This window comes from Zophobas morio, unplaced genomic scaffold (genome assembly GCF_036711695.1).
Source record: "Zophobas morio isolate AGI-343-1 ecotype UQ-CSIRO unplaced genomic scaffold, CSIRO_AGI_Zmor_V1 ptg000005l, whole genome shotgun sequence".
Taxonomy (NCBI): domain Eukaryota; kingdom Metazoa; phylum Arthropoda; class Insecta; order Coleoptera; family Tenebrionidae; genus Zophobas; species Zophobas morio.
Window position 1 is genome coordinate 11958811 of NW_026972110.1, and position 18630 is coordinate 11977440.

The 18630-nt window shown below is 34.8% G+C and overlaps 3 protein-coding genes across 5 annotated transcripts; all 3 read right to left on the bottom strand.

Annotated features, from left to right (window-relative positions):
* Positions 1–1158: 1158 nt before the first annotated feature.
* On the bottom strand, positions 1159–2196 carry LOC135145506 (all trans-polyprenyl-diphosphate synthase PDSS2-like). The gene is made up of 2 exons (XM_064077632.1): positions 2115–2196; positions 1159–1799 (listed from the first exon to the last, which is right to left on the bottom strand). The coding sequence occupies exons 1-2, from the start codon at positions 2194–2196 to the stop codon at positions 1159–1161; spliced, it is 723 nt and encodes a 240-aa protein (XP_063933702.1).
* A 1796-nt stretch (positions 2197–3992) lies between these two features.
* Positions 3993–7049, bottom strand: LOC135122738 (all trans-polyprenyl-diphosphate synthase PDSS2-like). 3 transcript variants are annotated; one of them, XM_064047133.1, is made up of 3 exons: positions 6759–7049; positions 6154–6388; positions 3993–6093 (listed from the first exon to the last, which is right to left on the bottom strand). In XM_064047133.1, exons 2-3 carry the CDS (start codon positions 6363–6365, stop codon positions 5109–5111), a joined length of 1197 nt encoding a protein of 398 aa, XP_063903203.1. In that variant the 5' UTR covers positions 6366–6388; positions 6759–7049; the 3' UTR covers positions 3993–5108. The 3 variants fall into 3 exon arrangements, with proteins under 3 accessions (XP_063903203.1, XP_063903204.1, XP_063903202.1); XM_064047134.1 differs by lacking the exon at positions 6759–7049 and having other exon boundaries at positions 3993–5926; positions 5981–6093; positions 6154–6433; XM_064047132.1 differs by lacking the exon at positions 6759–7049 and having other exon boundaries at positions 6154–6433.
* A 3823-nt stretch (positions 7050–10872) lies between these two features.
* On the bottom strand, positions 10873–12549 carry LOC135119524 (all trans-polyprenyl-diphosphate synthase PDSS2-like). Its single transcript, XM_064043939.1, has 3 exons — positions 12249–12549; positions 12076–12188; positions 10873–12019 (listed from the first exon to the last, which is right to left on the bottom strand). Exons 1-3 carry the CDS (start codon positions 12509–12511, stop codon positions 11202–11204), a joined length of 1194 nt encoding a protein of 397 aa, XP_063900009.1. The 5' UTR covers positions 12512–12549; the 3' UTR covers positions 10873–11201.
* Between the last annotated feature and the right edge of the window lie 6081 nt (positions 12550–18630).

Genomic DNA, 18630 nt, shown 5'->3' on the forward strand with positions numbered 1-18630 from the left:
AATCTGTTGATTACATCTTTAATGTGAGTCTTTAACGATGTTTCTTGAATTAATAAATCACGGTATTTGGCCAGATATTCTTCCTTACAAGCGGTTACAGAATATACCCACTTTTCGTTTACGAAGTCCCATTGTGCTAACAAGACATAACAATGAAAATGTCTTGTTCAACAGAATAAACCATTTTCACGGTGTTCGCTTCCTAGATACAAAACAAAATTTTCGTACGCAACCATCAAGAATTTTGAAAACGACTATTTTGTTGTTTTGAGCTTGGATCAACGAGAATTACTGTAACTCACACTTCAAAAACGTTAAAACAATAAAAACGACGACTTGAAATGACAGGATGACAGGTTACAAATGTCATTCATGAAAAGTGAGAACTGTCATACTGAAGCATCATTTCAGCGAAACGGGATTTTCGAAATCCATGGCCAACTACGCTCTTAGAATCAATTATAAAAGCCCTGCATATGAGGCTGTCTCAGCTTGCGCTCAGGAAGTAAAAATTAATTCTATGGTTCACTAGAGGAAGTTTATTTTCAATTATATAGTCCCTCATGTATCAAATAGCACATGCTCAAAAAAAAATTTGTAGTAATCTATAAAGCAACAGCAAAGGGTTTCTTTTTCGGTTTGACAATTACATTCAAACAACATTCATTCTTTAAAAAATAAATTTCATGGTCTACTATAAAACTTGTGTTTAATCATAAAGTGCTGTTTTTAATTATTAAGTAAACAAATAATTTCATTTTATTGCCATTAGTGATATTTCAGGCCTATTTCCTAGACTTAAATTAGCTTTAAAACAATATAACCCAATAAGAAAAAGTTGTTGGAACTTTGATTATTCTCTACAGACTACTAACAAACTTACTAAATTTTCATGGCCTAATCCTAGTTTGAAAAGATTGCGATTGGATAATACGTACTTAAATAATTTCCCTTTTCTAAATTAAAACGTCGTATCATAAATCACAAAGATTTAATTATATTTATAAGCACTGTTTTAGAACCACTGTCTGAAAAGTTATTTAATACTTTCAAAGCTGCGTTTGAGAAATCTTTCTTCAACTGATCAGGTTTGTGTAAACCTTCCCCACTCATAACAGCCTTTCGTATTAAATTATAATTGGCTTTGTTCTGATAAGATCATCCTTTTTCAATTTCTGTGTACAAACTAGGATCATGTTGTAAATGTAACATTACTGGTGCCGATACTAAGCTAAACCTTTCCTCTTTAATTTGAACTTTTTCTAATGAAGTCTGCCAGGCTAACGCTAAATTTCTACCAAAAATATAGGCCAGTTTAGGTACGAAAAATTCATGATTAGCCAAAATTAAACTACTCTGACAACATTTTGCCAATAAACTGCCACTGCTCAAAATATTTCTCAAAGTCCTTTCTGCTTTCATGTTACCTAAAATACCTTCAAATTTTAGAGGTTCTATTCCAAATTCGTATGGAATTTTAACATCATTTTGTTCAGGAAGTGGTTTATACGGTATCGGATTATTTTGAGGATCTCCTAACCCAAAAAATCCAGATTCAGCCAAATCTCTTATAGCTGAGAAAATTATTTCTTGAACATGGTGGTTTTTTAAACGAGCAATTTCGCTGCTACTGATGGGCAGTAAATAGTCTCCGTACAAAAGGGCTAATTTGTTTACAAAATTTTTCTCGAGTACATTTTTAGTAGAGGAGTCAATGTTTGTGAGACCTGTGTGCATTAAATAACCAATTTTAACCATTTTTGTTATTTCCGCAGTAACTCTTTGACAGTGGAGGACCTCTACAAAGAATGTATTAGCAATTAACCAACGTCAATAATCAAACTAAAATCGACAACTTACCAGTAACACGATCATATTCACTTTCAGGAAGTCCCCACTTACTCCAGCTACTTTTGAAAAAAGGAGAATTATAAATCCCAACGTTTTCTGTTCATTTTGAAAAACGAGCTTTCTATAACAAAAAAATATGTATCGAGGATAGCACCCACAAAACAATTCACTATTCTTACGAAAGTGTTTGTAAAAGTGGATGTTTGGTTTCTATTAATTCTGGTGTACGGTAGAATATTAGCAATTTCGTCATTTAAAATTACTCTCTGATTTAAAAAGACGCAGAATATCCGACGACTTTTCTGCTTCTTTAATTGCGGAACTGAACTCAAGCCTTCGCTCCATCGTGTACGCTCTAATTTTTGTGTTTGGATTTAGAGTGGTTATGCGAAAAGGCTGCTTACCGCATGTCTCAACAAATTTACAAAAACTCTTCATTTTTATTCTGTTAACAACAAAATTGTATTTAAATTAACATATTCCCTGTAAGCAATGTTTACTGTTGCGTCGACTAACGCAGATAACGTATTTTATCAAATGTAGGTAAAGCCGTATGGCCTGCATGCAAAATTAATTAAATACGCTTATCAGCAAAACTTCACCATAATGTTTTATTTTAAAACCTGAAAATTACAACATAATAACTTAAAATCAAAAACCGAGTCAAGAACCATTCCTTTGCACCCATGCAATATCGGTAAAATGTTGTTAACATGGAACATGACCCTACACATACTGACTGCAAGATTACTAACATGAACACTCTACTATTTTAAGGACTATATTTGTCAAAACAAACGAATTTACCTATGGAGTTCGATGCCAACTACAAATAGACGCCCAGTCCAAAAATATCACTTGGTTTAAGATAACAGTAGTACGCCCTCTGTGCTAGTCTACGCCACTCGGTTTAAAAATTTTCATTTTCCCTTCTTCTGATACCACTCTATCAGTTCTCTGTTGCTGCGTCATTAACTTTCCAGAGAAATACACAACCTGACATGGGTATAAAGGTGTTTACCGTTTTGCCATTCAAAGGTTAATACCTTAATAACTTCTAATAAAATTGGCATTTATAATTTCCCTGCCACCCGAGGAAGGGTGACTGCGAGTCTCTGAAGCGCCCATCTACTTTTGTTTATGGTGCTTAACATTATGATGATGATGATTCATAATCTGCATCACATTGTCTTTGGAGGGGCTATATCGAGCATCTAAGCATAAAGAGCGTAGCTCAAACTACTGCCTATTGGCTGGTAGTTCCAGATAACTGTTGTGCTTTGTTAACCCACCTTATTTCATCAACTGTGAGTATTCTCCTCTTTGCGGTATGCCTCATAATCATTTAAAAAAGAATTGGAGAAAAAGGTCAGGATATTCGTCCCGATGAATTAAGTTATTTAAGATACAGATTACTGTTTTACACCACATGAAGATCGTGAGAAGAACAGCCGTCAATTGTAAGTTTGCTTAATAGTTTTAGGCATGGTGCTTTTGGCTCTTTTAACTTGTCTAGAATACCACCAACCAAATTTTGCTAGGCAAGCATATTTATGAGTATATATTGTGCAAGGTAATCGACACGACGCAGACGACGACTTAGTAAAGCGGTCCAAATGTTGATTTTTGAACATTATCCGATGGGAGAAACTTTGTAATTTAGTATAAAGCCCAGGGATTTAAAAACGTGGACGGTTTTTGTCGTTCCATGTAAGTGCGATCGCTAATTCTAAAGTTTGCTCTGGACAGTTATAACTCTAAGGTCTTGTTAAAATATAATTGCAAAAAATTGTTCGATGTTTAGGAACAATCGGTATGAATCGATCGCATCAGCAGAACCCGGGCCGGAGTAAGAGAGGAGGTAAACCGTCAATGCAAAGGTGGACTTGAACCTCCAGTCGGAACCATTAGCTCTCAAGTGACTAACCATAGTAACAAAATATGATACGCTCTTCGTGTACACATAAATAACACAAATATTTCTAATGAATGTTTGTTGCATATAATGTAGGCCTCACATTTCTTCAGCAAATTGAAGTGTGATAAAAGTTATTACAGCAAGTAATTGCAATACGTTAGATAATTTTATTTCTATGAGTTTATAAAAGGAAAAATTATTTAAAAGTTGTATATTGGTAACATTATATAAAACACTAATTTAGTATTTAAAGTAATTTCTACTTAAACTTGATTAGTAGTGGTAAAATAACAATTAAGTCATAATCAAGCTTAGGTAGACTGGAAGTGATGACGACTACTGAGGAATCTGCCAGACAAATAATAAGTACCCCGGCGCAACACCAGGCGATAAATTTGGCTGGACGACTGTGCAGTCTCAACCACGTCACAATCTCAGTGGCGTATGATGCAAATCACGGTTAACTAAACAGAATCATCACGAAAATTGTGATCTTGACTAGTCATTGTTAATTTTTAAAGCATTTTAACATCTAGCAGAACTAGTCTAACTGAGGAGAACCTGGAGTAAATAGTCATTGTCACTACGAATGCTCGAAATTGTAACAGAAAACGTGGCCACGATTGTAATAGCGCTGGCAGTAGGTACTAATGACGCATCACTTCCAGTCTACCGAAGCTTGGTTATAATTATATTTTCATTGTGTCAACGGCAATTTGACTAATCTAAATTTTGTTCTAGAATGGATAATACCCCGCCCCGCAAAATTAACGCAAAATTTTTAAAATTATATGTATTTTTTTTTAGATAATCTTGTTTTTTTTCCACTTTGGTCCCTAATCCGTAATTATTAAATCAAATATAGAAATTCTAGAACAAAAATCGACAAAAACAACAAACTAATAATGATTTGGAACCAAATTGCAAGAAACCCAAAAATAACATCTTATTTGATAATGCTTTAAACGTCGCTCAGTTAGAATTAATAACGTGAACGTGTATCGCCTCCTCGAGCATTGATAACAGCTCGCATTCTTCGTGGCATACTGTTAATCAAATTTCTAACTTCTTCTTGATCAATTTCTTGCCACTCTTGCATCAATCTAAGTGTTAGCCCTGGGAGGGCAGTAGGAGGGTGCTGTAATGCTTTAATTTCTTTTCCCACTATGTCCCATAAATGCTCGATGGGATTGAGGACCGGTCTTCGGGCAGGCCATAAATTTTTGAAACCCCATGTGCAAAATAAAATTTTAAAATTTTGCGTTAATTTTACGGGGCAGTGTATTTATAGAATCTCCCTTTTCTAAATTAAAGTGTCTTATGTTATGCATTTCTATCATCACAAAGCTTTCATTATATTAATAAGCACAGTTTTAGAACCACTATCTGAAAAATTATCTAAAACATTCAAAGCTGCATCTGAGAATTCTCTCTTCAGCTGGTCAGTTTTATCTAACCCTGGCCCACTCATAACAACCTTTCGTATTAAATCATAATTGACTTTTTTCTGATCAGATAATCCTTTTTCAATTTCTATGTACAAACTAGGATCATGTTGTAAATGTAACATTACTGGTGCCGATACTAAGTTAAATGTTTCCTCTTTAATTTGAACTTTTTCTGATGAAGCCTGCCACGCTAAAGCTAAGTTTCTACCAAAAATATAAGCCAGTTTAGGTACAAAAACTTCATGATCAGCCAAAATTAAACTACACTGACAACACTTTGCCAATAAACTTCCACTACCTAAAATATTTCTCAAAGTCCATTCTGCTTTCATGTTACCTAAAACATCTTCAAATTTTAGAGATTCTACTCCAAATTCGTGTGGAATTTTAATATGTTTTTGTTCAGGAAGTGGTTTAGACGGTATCGGATTATTTTGAAGATCTCTTAAACCGAAAAATTCAGATTCAACCAAATCCATGCAAGCTGATGAAATTATTTCTTGAACATGGTGGTTTTTTAAACGGGCAAGTTCGCTGCTACTGATAGCCAGTAAATAGTCACCGTACAAAAGGGCTAATTTGTTTCCAAAATTTATGTCAAGTACATTTTTGGTAGAGGCGTCAATGTTTGACAGACTTGTGTGCATTAAATGACCAGTTTTAATCATCTCTACTACTTCAGCAATAACTCTTTGACTGTGGAGAATATCTACAAAGAATGTATTAACAATTAACCAACAAGTTAAGCTCGACTTTACGTTACCCGTAGCACGATCATATTCACTCTCAGGAAAATTCCCACTTAATCCAGCTACTTTTGACATAAGAAGAACTATAAGTCCAAACGTTTTCTGTTCATTTTGAAAGACGAGATTCCTACAATAAAACATTTATTATATCGAGGATAGCACTCACAAAATATTTCGCTGTACTTACGAAAATGTTTGTACAAGTGGATGTTTCATTTCTATTAATTTTTTGGTGTATGACAGAATGTTAGCAATTTCGTCATTTAAAATTACTCTCATATTTAAAAAAGACACAGGATACCCGACCACTTTTTCTGCTTCGTTAATTACGGAACTAAACTCAAGCCTTCTGTCCATTTTGTGCATTTGAATTTTTGTGTTTGTATATAAAGTAGACATACGGAAAGTCTGTTTACTGCATGCTGCAAAAATTTTACAAAAACTTTCCATTATTAGTTCGCTCACACCAAAACTATATTTAATTTAACCTATTCACTGTAAGCAAAGTTTAAATATTTCGTTGACTAACGTCAGTAACGTGTTTTAACGAATATAGAATGATAAAACCATATCAGTGTCAACAATGTCATCAAAACTACTATCTGTGTATTTTTAAATCAAGACTAACCTCACAGAGTTAACCATATGTTAATGTTACTCCTAATACAGCATTATGTCCTTCGTCATGTATGTTTATACATGTTTATGACATATTACTCGTAGCAGCAAAAATCTTGCTATTTTGAAAATAAATGAAAACATTCATAAATATTCAAAAATATTATTTACTACCTGAGCGTAAGCAAAGGAAGCATTGTAATCAAGTCCATTGGACGAGTGGTTACTTCTATGTTTTCTCGACGTTGCATGACCCCTCGAGAAAATATAGGTTTCCCGTTTCCGTCCGTCTGTCCATCCGTCTATACGTCTGTTTGTCTGTCCGGATTTTTATTACACAGATAATCTCGGAAACTACTGGACCGATTGTTGTCAAACTTTAGGAATATCGTATAGATGGTAAAACGTAACCAAAAATTTTGCTAAAATTTAATCAGTAAATTTTATTTAAATGTTATAAAATAACGTACTCCTGCATAGATGGTTTATGAATCCATGTAGAGTTTTCACCCTAGACATTCAGATTTTTGGGAACTAATTCAAAATTATAGATTTTACAATTTAACTTTGAAATTGCAAAATCGTATGCTCTAAGATCTTGCGAACATTTTTAGGCTCTAGGAATCGATAATCAAAATTTATTCTTTATGGCCTCCCAGAAAATGATGACGTCGTTTTACAATTCTACAGAATATTCTTTAGATTTTATAAAAAACCTGAATATAAAAAAAAAACTTCAAAAATCAGTTTTTTAGTTCCATGTATTACCTACCGTAACACTACTAACATTAGCACTCAAGAGCACATCAAATTGTTCTTGAGTCTCGTGAATAATTTGGTATTTCAGCAGTAGAACAAAACAAGAAAAATTCAGCAAAACACTTTTCTTCATGTAAAGAGTGTGGATTGTAAACATAAATCAGTTTTAATTAACGCAGTGCCAATTAATACATATTTTGCGCATACTTTTAAAAACTAGCTAGACAACTTTTTCAACTTAGCGAAAAGTGTCACATCAGCTGCTCTTACACAAGTTCGGTTCCCACACGTTGAACCACACAGCTGAAACAGCGTCATCACTTTACAGTTTTTCCAAACAATATTTCTTCTAAACACATTAAATTCCGAAACAAGACTTAGGAACAATATAATGATAATTTTAAGCTAAAATACTATGTATTTAAACCCATTACTCACGTACTTCGTCATTTTGTCATTATATTTTTTGTAGAAATATTAAACTAAATCAGTAAGAACGAAACAATAAACACATCAGTGTTTGTGGTACTTAATAAATTCTTATTCTTTTCATGTGGAAAAAATGGAAAACGAACAACTGCCCAAAGCGATTGTGAAATGGATGTCTCCCAGGAGAGAAAGAAGACATCAAAATCGTAAAGGGGGAGAGAATATTAAAAAAGAACATTAAGCGAAATGGAGTAACAGAATTCTTCAAAACAACCATAAATAGTGAGCGGAAAGAGGAAATCTCAGTGCATGCAGGTGAATGAATAGTGAGAAAATTTTCGATGTATCGTAAGTAATTCGGTCAAAATAAAACTTACAGTAGCAATGCTTTCAACAAACAAGAGTTTACACTCTAGAAATATTAATGACAAATAACATACCTGCAAGTTTTTTTGTATACAAAAAATAATAAAATGTTTCCACAGTTGTGTTAATTTAAAAAGTCTTATTTACTCTATTTACATACTGTTACGAAATAAACCGTTACCCCGCCCCGATACGACGCCTATGATCGTCGAGAGCTTTCTGCTCTGTACGCCGATTATGACTCATCGTCAATGACAGCGAGAGAGCGGCGGCGGATCGCCACAGAAAAGTCTGGAAGCGGAAGTCGCGAACGGCAATCCAGAGAGATCCCGATCGCCCCACATCTAAAAGGAAGTAGGGTTTAAATAAAGGCCACCTTCGGAAACGATGATTATTCAGTGAACTATTCGAGTCCAACGAGTGTCGAGAAAACCCAGTGAAGTTGCGCCGGAATTATTTTGTACATAATCGCTCTGTTATACGTCGTATAAATTCGAGTTATTAAGACATAACATTGTAGAGTTTAACCCACATCGATTCTAATACCCGTTCAACGTAACACTGGTGTCGGAAGTGAGATTTGAGATTAATAAATGGTATTGAGCAGATGATGGCTATGCTCGCAGAAATGAAAAAAGGAATCGACGAAAAAATGGACGCAAGTATAAAAAAAATGGATGCAAGTGGCGAACAAATCAACGCAAGAATGGAAAAAATGGACGGAAAGATGGACGCAAAGAACAAAAAAATCGACGAAAAAATGGACGCAAATATGGAAAAAATGGATGCAAATATGGAAAAAATGGATGCAAGAGGCGAACAAATCAACGCGAAAATGGAAAAATTGAACTAGAAAATGAAATCAAAAAACAAAGAAATGGACGAGAAAATGGACGCAAGAATGGAAATAATGGGGGCAACCATGGAAGAAATGAACCAAAAAATGAATGCAACAATAGAAGAGATGGACAAAAAAATGGACGCAAGGATGGAAAAGATGGACGAAAAAATAGATGACATAATCACCAACCTAACTCAAAAGTCCCAAAAAGAAGTAGAAGCAAACAAGAATGAAATAGAAGAAATCAGAGAAGAAATGAAGGACATAAAAACAAATCTGGAAAATATTATTTACATAATCGCTGTACAGTTAGTCGTGTAAATTTGAGTGAATAAGAAATAAATTGTTGAGTTTTACCCACGTCGATTTTTAATCACCGATGATCGTAACAATATTTATGGAAGTTACGATCTTCCGGGTGTTAGAACTATTCCTCCGAAGGCGAACGTGTCCCGCAAGGATTAATTATAAACCAGTGTAAAACATTTTTAGCTTAAGGTATTGTGAACCAGCTATAGGTTTGACGCCGTTTGCAAAATTTGATGTTGGATATAATTTTGCTAAAAACCTAATTACAGGCTCAGTTTGTGTGGTGTAAGCCGGAATACTATTTTCGTGATAATTTCACCAGTAGAGTTTGTAGGCGACAGTGGTGACACTATATTCTCTCAAGGTGCTGAAAGAAATTGTCAGACCTAGAGAAATAGGCGCTGATGGTAAAATCTTCTTTAAACGTAAGCTTTCCAGATAATTTCCCTGCCACCCGAGGAAGGGTGACTGAGAGCAGCTGAAGCGCCCATCTGCTTTTGTTTTGGTGCATAACATGAGGTCAAATATTAGAAACACGTAAAAGCCAATAGGGCTGCAGGAACACACTGGTGACATTTGTGGTTTAATCGAGATGCAAATAAATCTATGGTAATGTTACCGAACCATCGAAGTATTAATAAACTGGGTCATCGAGGCACCATTCTATATCAGTGCCATGATTCACAATCTGCATCACATTGTCTTTGGGGGGGTTATATGCAGTATCTAAGCATAAAGAGTGTAGCTCAAACTACTGCCCATTGCGTGGTAGTTCCAGGTAACTGATGTGCTTTGCCAACTCCCCTTATTCCACTAATTGTCAGCATTCTCCTCTTTGCGGTGTGCCTCTCAATCGTTTAAAGAAGAATAGGTGACAGGAATTAGGTTATTTAGGAATCAGATTGCTGTTTTCCACCACATGAGAGTTCTGTCAGTTGTAGTTTACTTTATAATTTTCGACATGGTGTATTTGCCTCTTTTAAGTTGTCTAGAATACCACCAATCGTCTTTTTCGGGGCCCAGGTATTACAAAACGTGGACGGTTTTTGTCGTTCTGTGTAAACCAGTGTAAACGTAAGTGCGATAGCTAACCCTAAACGTCTTGCTAAAATGAAATCACAAAAAAATGTTCTATGATCAACAGCAATCGGTATGACGCAATCGCATCAGCAGAGCCCAGATCGGAGTAGGTAAGGAGGTTAACCGCCAAAGCCAGCATAAATTTGAACCTCCAGTTGGGGTCATTAGCTTACAAATGGCTAACTCTAGGATATAAAACGCAATACTTTCTTCGTGTACACATGAATAACGCAAATATTTCGAATGAATGTTTGTTGCTTGTAGTGCATACAATGTAAGTAGATTTCATCTTTCTTCAAAAGCTCTAATTGTAGTAAAAGTTATTAAAGCAAATAACTAAATATTATCTTATTACTTCAAAAATGATTTAGTGTCATTTAATTTGTAAAGTATTGTTTTCAAAAGCCCAATAAATCTCTAATTTAAAAAAAATACTTACATTATATAGTTATATTTCTATAAGTTTATAAAAGAAAAGATTATTTAAAAATATATTGGGAGCATTTTAATACTAACAATTTCCACAGCCGACGTTCATATTGGAGCTACAAATCAGTTTTCCGTTAAGCAACTATTGCGACTTTTTTCGATCATATGGTACATTGTTTAATCACGTAAACAAAAAATTTCATGGTGTTTATGTTTGTGACCCATTTTCTGGCCGTATCTTTAAAACAGACCCAACCAGAAAAATTGAGGCAATTTGATTACTCTGTATCTGTATTAGATTTTCATTGCCAAACCTACTATCAAATGGATCGCGAATGGATAATATTTATAAAATCTCCCTTTTCTAAATTAAAACGTCGTAACTTAAGCCTTTTTATTACAAATCACAAAGCTTTAATTATATTGACAAGCACTGTCTTAGATCCACTGTCTGAAAAATTATTTAATACATTCAAAGCTGCGTCTGAGAACTCTTCTTTCAGCTGGTCAGTTTTATCTAACGCTGGCCCACTCATAACAACCTTTCGTATTAAATCATAATTGACTTTTTTCTGATCAGATACCCCTTTTTCAATTTCTGTGTACAAACTAGGATCATGTTGTAAATGTAACATTACTGGTGCCGATACTAAGCTAAACGATTCCTCTTTAATTTGAACTTTTTCTAACGAAGCCTGCCACGCTAACGCTAAATTTCTACCAAAAATATAGGCCAGTTTAGGTACGAAAAATTCATGATTAGCCAAAATTAAACTACCTTGACAACACTTTGCCAATAAACTGCCACTGCTCAAAATATTTCTCAAAGTCCATTCTGCTTTCATGTTGCCTAAAATATCTTCAAATTTTAGAGGTTCTACTCCAAATTCGTCTGGAATTTTAACATCTTTTTGTTCAGGAAGTGGTTTAGACGGTATCGGATTATTTTGAGGATCTCTTAATCCAAAAAATTCGAATTCAGCCAAATCTCTTAAAGCTGATAAAATTATTCCTTGAACTCGCTGGTTTTTTAAACGAGCAAGTTCGCTGTTACTGATGCCCAGTAAATAGTCTCCATAGAAAAGGGCTACTTTGTTTCCAAAATTCATCTCGAGTACATTTTTGGTAGAGGCGTCAATGTTTGAGAGACTTGCGTGCATTAAATGACCAGTTTTAATCATTTCTATTACTTCAGCAATAACTCTTTGACTGTGGAGAATATCTACAAAGAGAATGTATTAACAATTAACCAGCAAGTTAACGTTGACTTAACGTTACCAGTACCACGATCATATTCACTCTCAGGAAAATTCCCACTTAATCCAGCTACTTTTGACATAAGAAGAACTATAAGTCCAAACGTTTTCTGTTCATTTTGAAAAACGAGATTCCTACAATAAAACATTTATTATATCGAGGATAGCACTCACAAAATAATTCGCTGTACTTACGAAAATGTTTGTGCAAGTGGATGTTTCATTTCTATTAATTTTTTGGTGTACGACAGAATGTTAGCAATTTCGTCATTTAAAATTACTCTCATATTTAAAAAAGACACAGGATACCCGACCACTTTTTCTGCTTCGTTAATTACGGAACTAAACTCAAGCCTTCTGTCCAGTTTGTGCATTTGAATTTTTGTGTTTGTATATAAAGTAGACATACGGAAAGTCTGTTTACTGCATGTTGCAAAAAATTTACAAAAACTTTCCATTTTTAGTTTGTTCACACCAAAACTATATTTAATTTAACCTATTCACTGTAAGCAATGTTTAAATATTTCGTTGACTAACGTCAGCAACGTGTTTTAACGAATATAGAATGATAAAACCATATCAGTGTCAACAATGTCATCAAAACTACTATCTGTGTATTTTTAATCAAGACTAACCTCACAGAGTTAACCATATGTTAATGTTACTCCTAATACAGCATTATGTCCTTCGTCATGTATGTTTATACGTGTTTATGCATAATTGAGTTATTACTCGTAGCAGCAAAAATCTTGCTATTTTGAAAATAAATGAAAACATTCATAAATATTCAAAAATATTATTTACTACCTGAGCGTAAGCAAAGGAAGCATTGTAATCAAGTCCATTGGACGAGTGGTTACTTCTATGTTTTCTCGACGTTGCATGACCCCTCGAGAAAATATAGGTTTCCCGTTTCCGTCCGTCTGTCCATCCGTCTATACGTCTGTTTGTCTGTCCGGATTTTTATTACACAGATAATCTCGGAAACTACTGGACCGATTGTTGTCAAACTTTAGGAATATCGTATAGATGGTAAAACGTAACCAAAAATTTTGCTAAAATTTAATCAGTAAATTTTATTTAAATGTTATAAAATAACGTACTCCTGCATAGATGGTTTATGAATCCATGTTGAGTTTTCACCCTAGACATTCAGATTTTTGGAAACTAATTCAAAATTATAGATTTTACAATTTAACTTTGAAATTGCAAAATCGTATGCTCTAAGATCTTGCGAACATTTTTAGGCTCTAGGAATCGATAATCAAAATTTATTCTTTATGGCCTCCCAGAAAATGATGACGTCGTTTTACAATTCTACAGAATATGCTTTAGATTTTATAAAAAACCTGAATATAACAAAAAACCTTCAAAAATCAGCTTTTAGTTCCATGTAATACCTACCGTAGCACTACTAACATTAGCACTCAAGAGCACATCAAATTCATACTTTTTAATACATATTTTGCGCATACTTTTAAAAACTAGCTAGACAACTTTTTCAACTTAGCCAAAAGTATCACATCTGCTCGTACACAAGTTCGGTTCCGACACGTTGAACCACACAGCTGAAACAGCGTCATCACTTTACAATTTTTCCTAACAATTTTTCTTCTAAACACATTAAATTTCGGAACAAGACTTAGGAACAATATAATGATAATTTTAAGCTAAAATACTATGTATTTAAACCCATTACTCACGTACTTCGTCGTTTTGTCCTTATATTTTTTGTAGAAATATTAAACTAAATCAGTAAGAACGAAACAATAAACAAATCAGTGTTTGTGGTACTTAATAAATTCTTATTCTTTTCATGTGGAAAAAATGGAAAACGAACAACTGCCCAAAGCGATTGTGGAATGGATGTCAGACATCAAAATCGTAAAGGGCGGGAAAATATTAAAAAAGAACATTAAGCGAAACTGAGTAACAGAATTCTTCAAAACATCCATAAATAGTGAGCGGAAAGCGGAAGTCTCAGTGCATGCAAGTGAATGAATAGTGAGAAAATTTTCGATGTATCGTAAGTAATTCGGTCAAAATAAAACTTACAGTAGCAATGCTTTCAACAAACAAGAGTTTACACTCTAGAAATATTAATGACAAATAATATACGTGCAAGCTTTTTTTGTATACAAAAAAATAATAAAATGTTTCCACAGTTGTGTTAATCTAAAAAGTCTTGTCTACTCTATTTACATACTGTTACGAAATAAACCCATACCCCGCCCCGGTACGACGCCTATGGCCGTCGAGAGCTTTCTGGTCTGTACGCCGATTATGACTCATCGTCAATGACAGCGACAGAGCGGCAGCGGATCGTCACAGAAAAGTCTGGAAGCGGAAGTCGCCAACGGCAATCCAGAAAGATCCCGATCGCCACACATCTAGAAGGAAGTAAGGTTTAAATAGAGGCCACCTTCGCGAACGATGATTATTCACTGAACAAATGGAGTCCAATGAGTGTCGAAAAAACCCAGTGAAGTTGCGCCAGAATTATTTTGTACATAATCGCTCTGTTATACCTCGTATAAATTCGAGTTATTAAGAAATAAAATTGCAGAGTTTAACCCACGCCGATTCTAATACCCGGTTAACGTAACACTGGTGTCGGATGTGAGATTTGAGATTAATAAGTGGTATTGAGCAGATGATGGCTATGCTCGCAAAAATGAAAAAAGGAATCGACGAAAAAATGGACGCAAGTATAAAAAAAAATGGATGCAAGAGGCGAACAAATCAACGCAAGAATGGAAAAAATGGACGGAAAGATGGACGCAAAGAACAAAAAAATCGACGAAAAAATGGACGCAAATATGGAAAAAATGGATGCAAATATAGAAAAAATGGATGCAAGAGGCGAACAAATCAACGCAAAAATGGAAAAAATGGACTAGAAAATGAAAGCAAAAAACAAAGAAATGGACGAGAAAATGGACGCAAGAATGGAAAGAATGGGCGCAACCATGGAAGAAATGAACCAAAAAATGAATGCAACAATAGAAGAGATGGACAAAAAAATGGACGCAAGAATGGAAAAGATGGACGAAAAAATAGATGACATAATCACCAACCTAACTCAAAAGTCCCAAAAAGAAGTAGAAGCAAACAAGAATTAAATAGAAGAAATCAGAGAAGAAATGAAGGACATAAAAACAAATCTGGAAAATATGGAAAATATTGTCGGACGAAATATGATGGCAATGAAAAACAACGTGGAAAATCAAATGAAAACTATAGAAGATCGAATGAAGACATTTGAAAAGATAATAAAAAATGGAGCAACCACTAGTTCATGCTATGTGTTGTCGGCCCCTCGAACGATTCAACCACCCGACGGCAAATGTTTGGAAAAAAGAACATAAAGCTACAGCCTTGGTAATAACACTGCGAGGAACAGCGCTAGAGATACTTCAAACTCTGTCCAAGGAAAATAGGAACACATACAGCACCCTAACTACTGACCTAGAATTTCGATTTGGAGATGAACATCTGAAAAATGTTTTTGCCGCCCAAGCCAAAACAAGAATACAGAAAGCGGGGGAATCTTTACAAGAACTTGAAGCAGATGTCAAGAGATTGGTACGTCTTGCATACTCAGACACACGACCATCCTGCTCGATCACCAGCTCCAAGGAAAACCACACAACAGAGATCTCCTCAACGAAATACACAGGAAAACTAAAAACAGCCAGTACTTTGGGGGATGTGCTGGCTGGTAAGACTAAAGACCCCAGGGAAGTGAAAATAGGCAGTTTCACCAAAGGCAGTAGTCCAACTGTACCGGGGAAGATTAATGGGACCTGCGTGCAATCACGATCGATACTGGCGCTGAAGTCTCAATCCTGCGTAGAGGACTCTTGATAGCTAAAGATCTAAAAACTATACCCAAAACAATCAGATTGAAGACCGTGACTGGAGAGTCGAAGCCAATCATGGGTGAAGCAGAGGTAGAGATCTGCATTTGTCAGCTGAAGATAAAACATCGGACTGTCCTGGCTAACATTGAAGACGACTTTATTTTGGTAATGGATTTGATTAGTTGCCATGGATTGACGATCGATCCAGCGGAAAAAGTCCTAGGTCTTGGCAATGAAGAGTTTATCCTGAATCAGCACTGTATTGAATCCAACCCTGCAAGACTGATCGCGTGCCAGAATGTGAAAGTTAGAGGGAATGCAGAAACAATTGTTCCAGTTAGTGCAGAAGTCAAACCCAGGTTTTCCCTAAGCATTACTCAACCACCGCACACCCCCAAGAAGAATCTCATGATTGCGAGTGCTTTACTTAATACCGATTGTGACATACATGTACGCGTCGCAAATGTTTTCTTGCCGTCTGTGAACTAACCACGAAAATATTTCATCACAACGAAGATTTTTCTAATAATAAAATAAAAAGTGACTTAGAAATTCCTACTCTAGAGCTGAAAAGTCGCAAGAGAGTTCCTACAGAAACACAATAGAATGTTTGCATCTGGAGAGTTCTCTGGGCGCACAAACATAGTGTGGCATCGGATAAACACTGGAGATGCGCAACCGATCCGTCAAGCTCCGCGATTTCAGTCACCATCGTTACCAAGAAACCAGAAAGCCGGAGGTAACTATTAACGCATTAGGTGTGTGCTGTGTTGCCAATTTTACTTTTATATAATTACGTTTTTTTCTTAATCTACATCATACAGAATTTTTACTTCCCGAGCGTAAGCAAAGGAAGTATTGTAATCGAGTCCGTCGGCCGACTCTCTACTTTTACGTTTTCTCGATCTTTCATGACCCCTAGAAGACGAAGAAATAGGTCTCCCATTTCCGTCTGTCTGTCCGTCCGTCTGTCCGTCCGTCTGTCCGTCTGTCCGTCTGTTGTCCCGGATTTTATTAGACAGATAATCTCCGAAAGTACTCGACCGATTGTTGTGAAATTTTGTACTTATATTAAGAATATCATGTAGATGGTAAAACGCTAGCCAAAATTTGTCTAATCATCCCCACCACTAATGCGATGACGTCGCTTCAAAATTGTACATAGTAAATGGGTTTTCAATTGTATAAAATAACATAGTCCTACACATGTAGTTTACAACTCTGAATCGACTTTTCACCCGAAACGTCCAGATTTTTGGAAAAAAAATCAAAATTATAAAACAACATTTTGAAATTTAATTTTTAATCTGCTAACCAGAATGCTTTGAAATGTTGCAGATGTTTTAAGGCTATAAAGAGCATCATAAATCTTTAGTCAAAGAATATTTGCTTATCCCCTCCAAAAACTTGATGACGTCAGCTCAAAAGTTTGTGGAATAAATCATATCTAAAATGTACAAAATATGATGAGTCTGTACTTGTGATCTATCACTCCATTCATATTTTTTGGATTTGCATATACAGGGTGACTCAAAAAAATTAATGAATGCGTAAATATATTTTATTGATTTAATCAGGGACTACAAAACCGAATGCTCTGAAATCTTGCAGATGTTTTAAGGTCATAAAGAGCATAATAAATGTTTAGTCAAAATATATTTGCTTATCCCCTCCAAAAACTTGATGACGTCAGCTCAAAAGTTTGTGGAATAAATCATATCTAAAATGTACAAAATATGATGAGCCTGTACTTGTGATCTATCACTCCATTCATATTTTTTGGACTTGCATATACAGGGTGACTCAAAAAAATTAATGAATGCGTAAATATATTTTATTGATTTAATCAGGAACTACAAAACCGAATGCTCTGAAATCTTGCAGATGTTTTAAGGTCATAAAGAGCATAATAAATGTTTAGTCAAAATATATTTGCTTATCCCCTCCAAAAACTTGATGACGTCAGCTCGAAAGTTTGCCGAATAAATCATATCTAAAATGTACAAAATATGATGAGCCTGTACTTGTCATTTATCACTCCATTCATATTTTTTGGATTTGCATATACAGAGTGACTCAAAAAAATTAATGAATGCGTAAATATATTTTATTGATTTAATCAGGAACTACAAAACGGAATGCTCTGACATCTTGCAGATGTTTTAAGGTTATAAAGAGCATAATAAATGTTTAGTCAAAATATATTTGCTTATCCCCTCCAAAAACTTGATGACATCAGCTCGAAAATTTGCCGAATAAATCATATCTAAAATGTACAAAATATGATCAGTCTGTACTTGTGATCTATCACTCGATTCATATTTTTTGGATTTGCATATACAGGGTGATTCAAGAAAATAAATGAAAGCGTAAATTTATTTTACTGATTTACTCAGGAACTACAAAACCGAATGCTTCGAAATCTTGAAGATATTTTAAAATTATCATAAGCATGGTACATTTTTGATCAAAACGTATTTGGTCGTCCCCCCTAAAAAATTTATGATGTCACCACAAAATTTTGCTGAAAAAATCCTATCTAAAATGTACAAAATATGGTGAGTCTCTTCTTGTGATTTATCATTCCATTCAAATTTTTTCGATATGCATATACAGGGTGACTCAAAAAAATTAATGAATGCGTAAACTTATTTTATTGATTTAATCAGGAACTACAAAACCGAATGCTTTGAAATCTTGCAGATGTTTTAAGG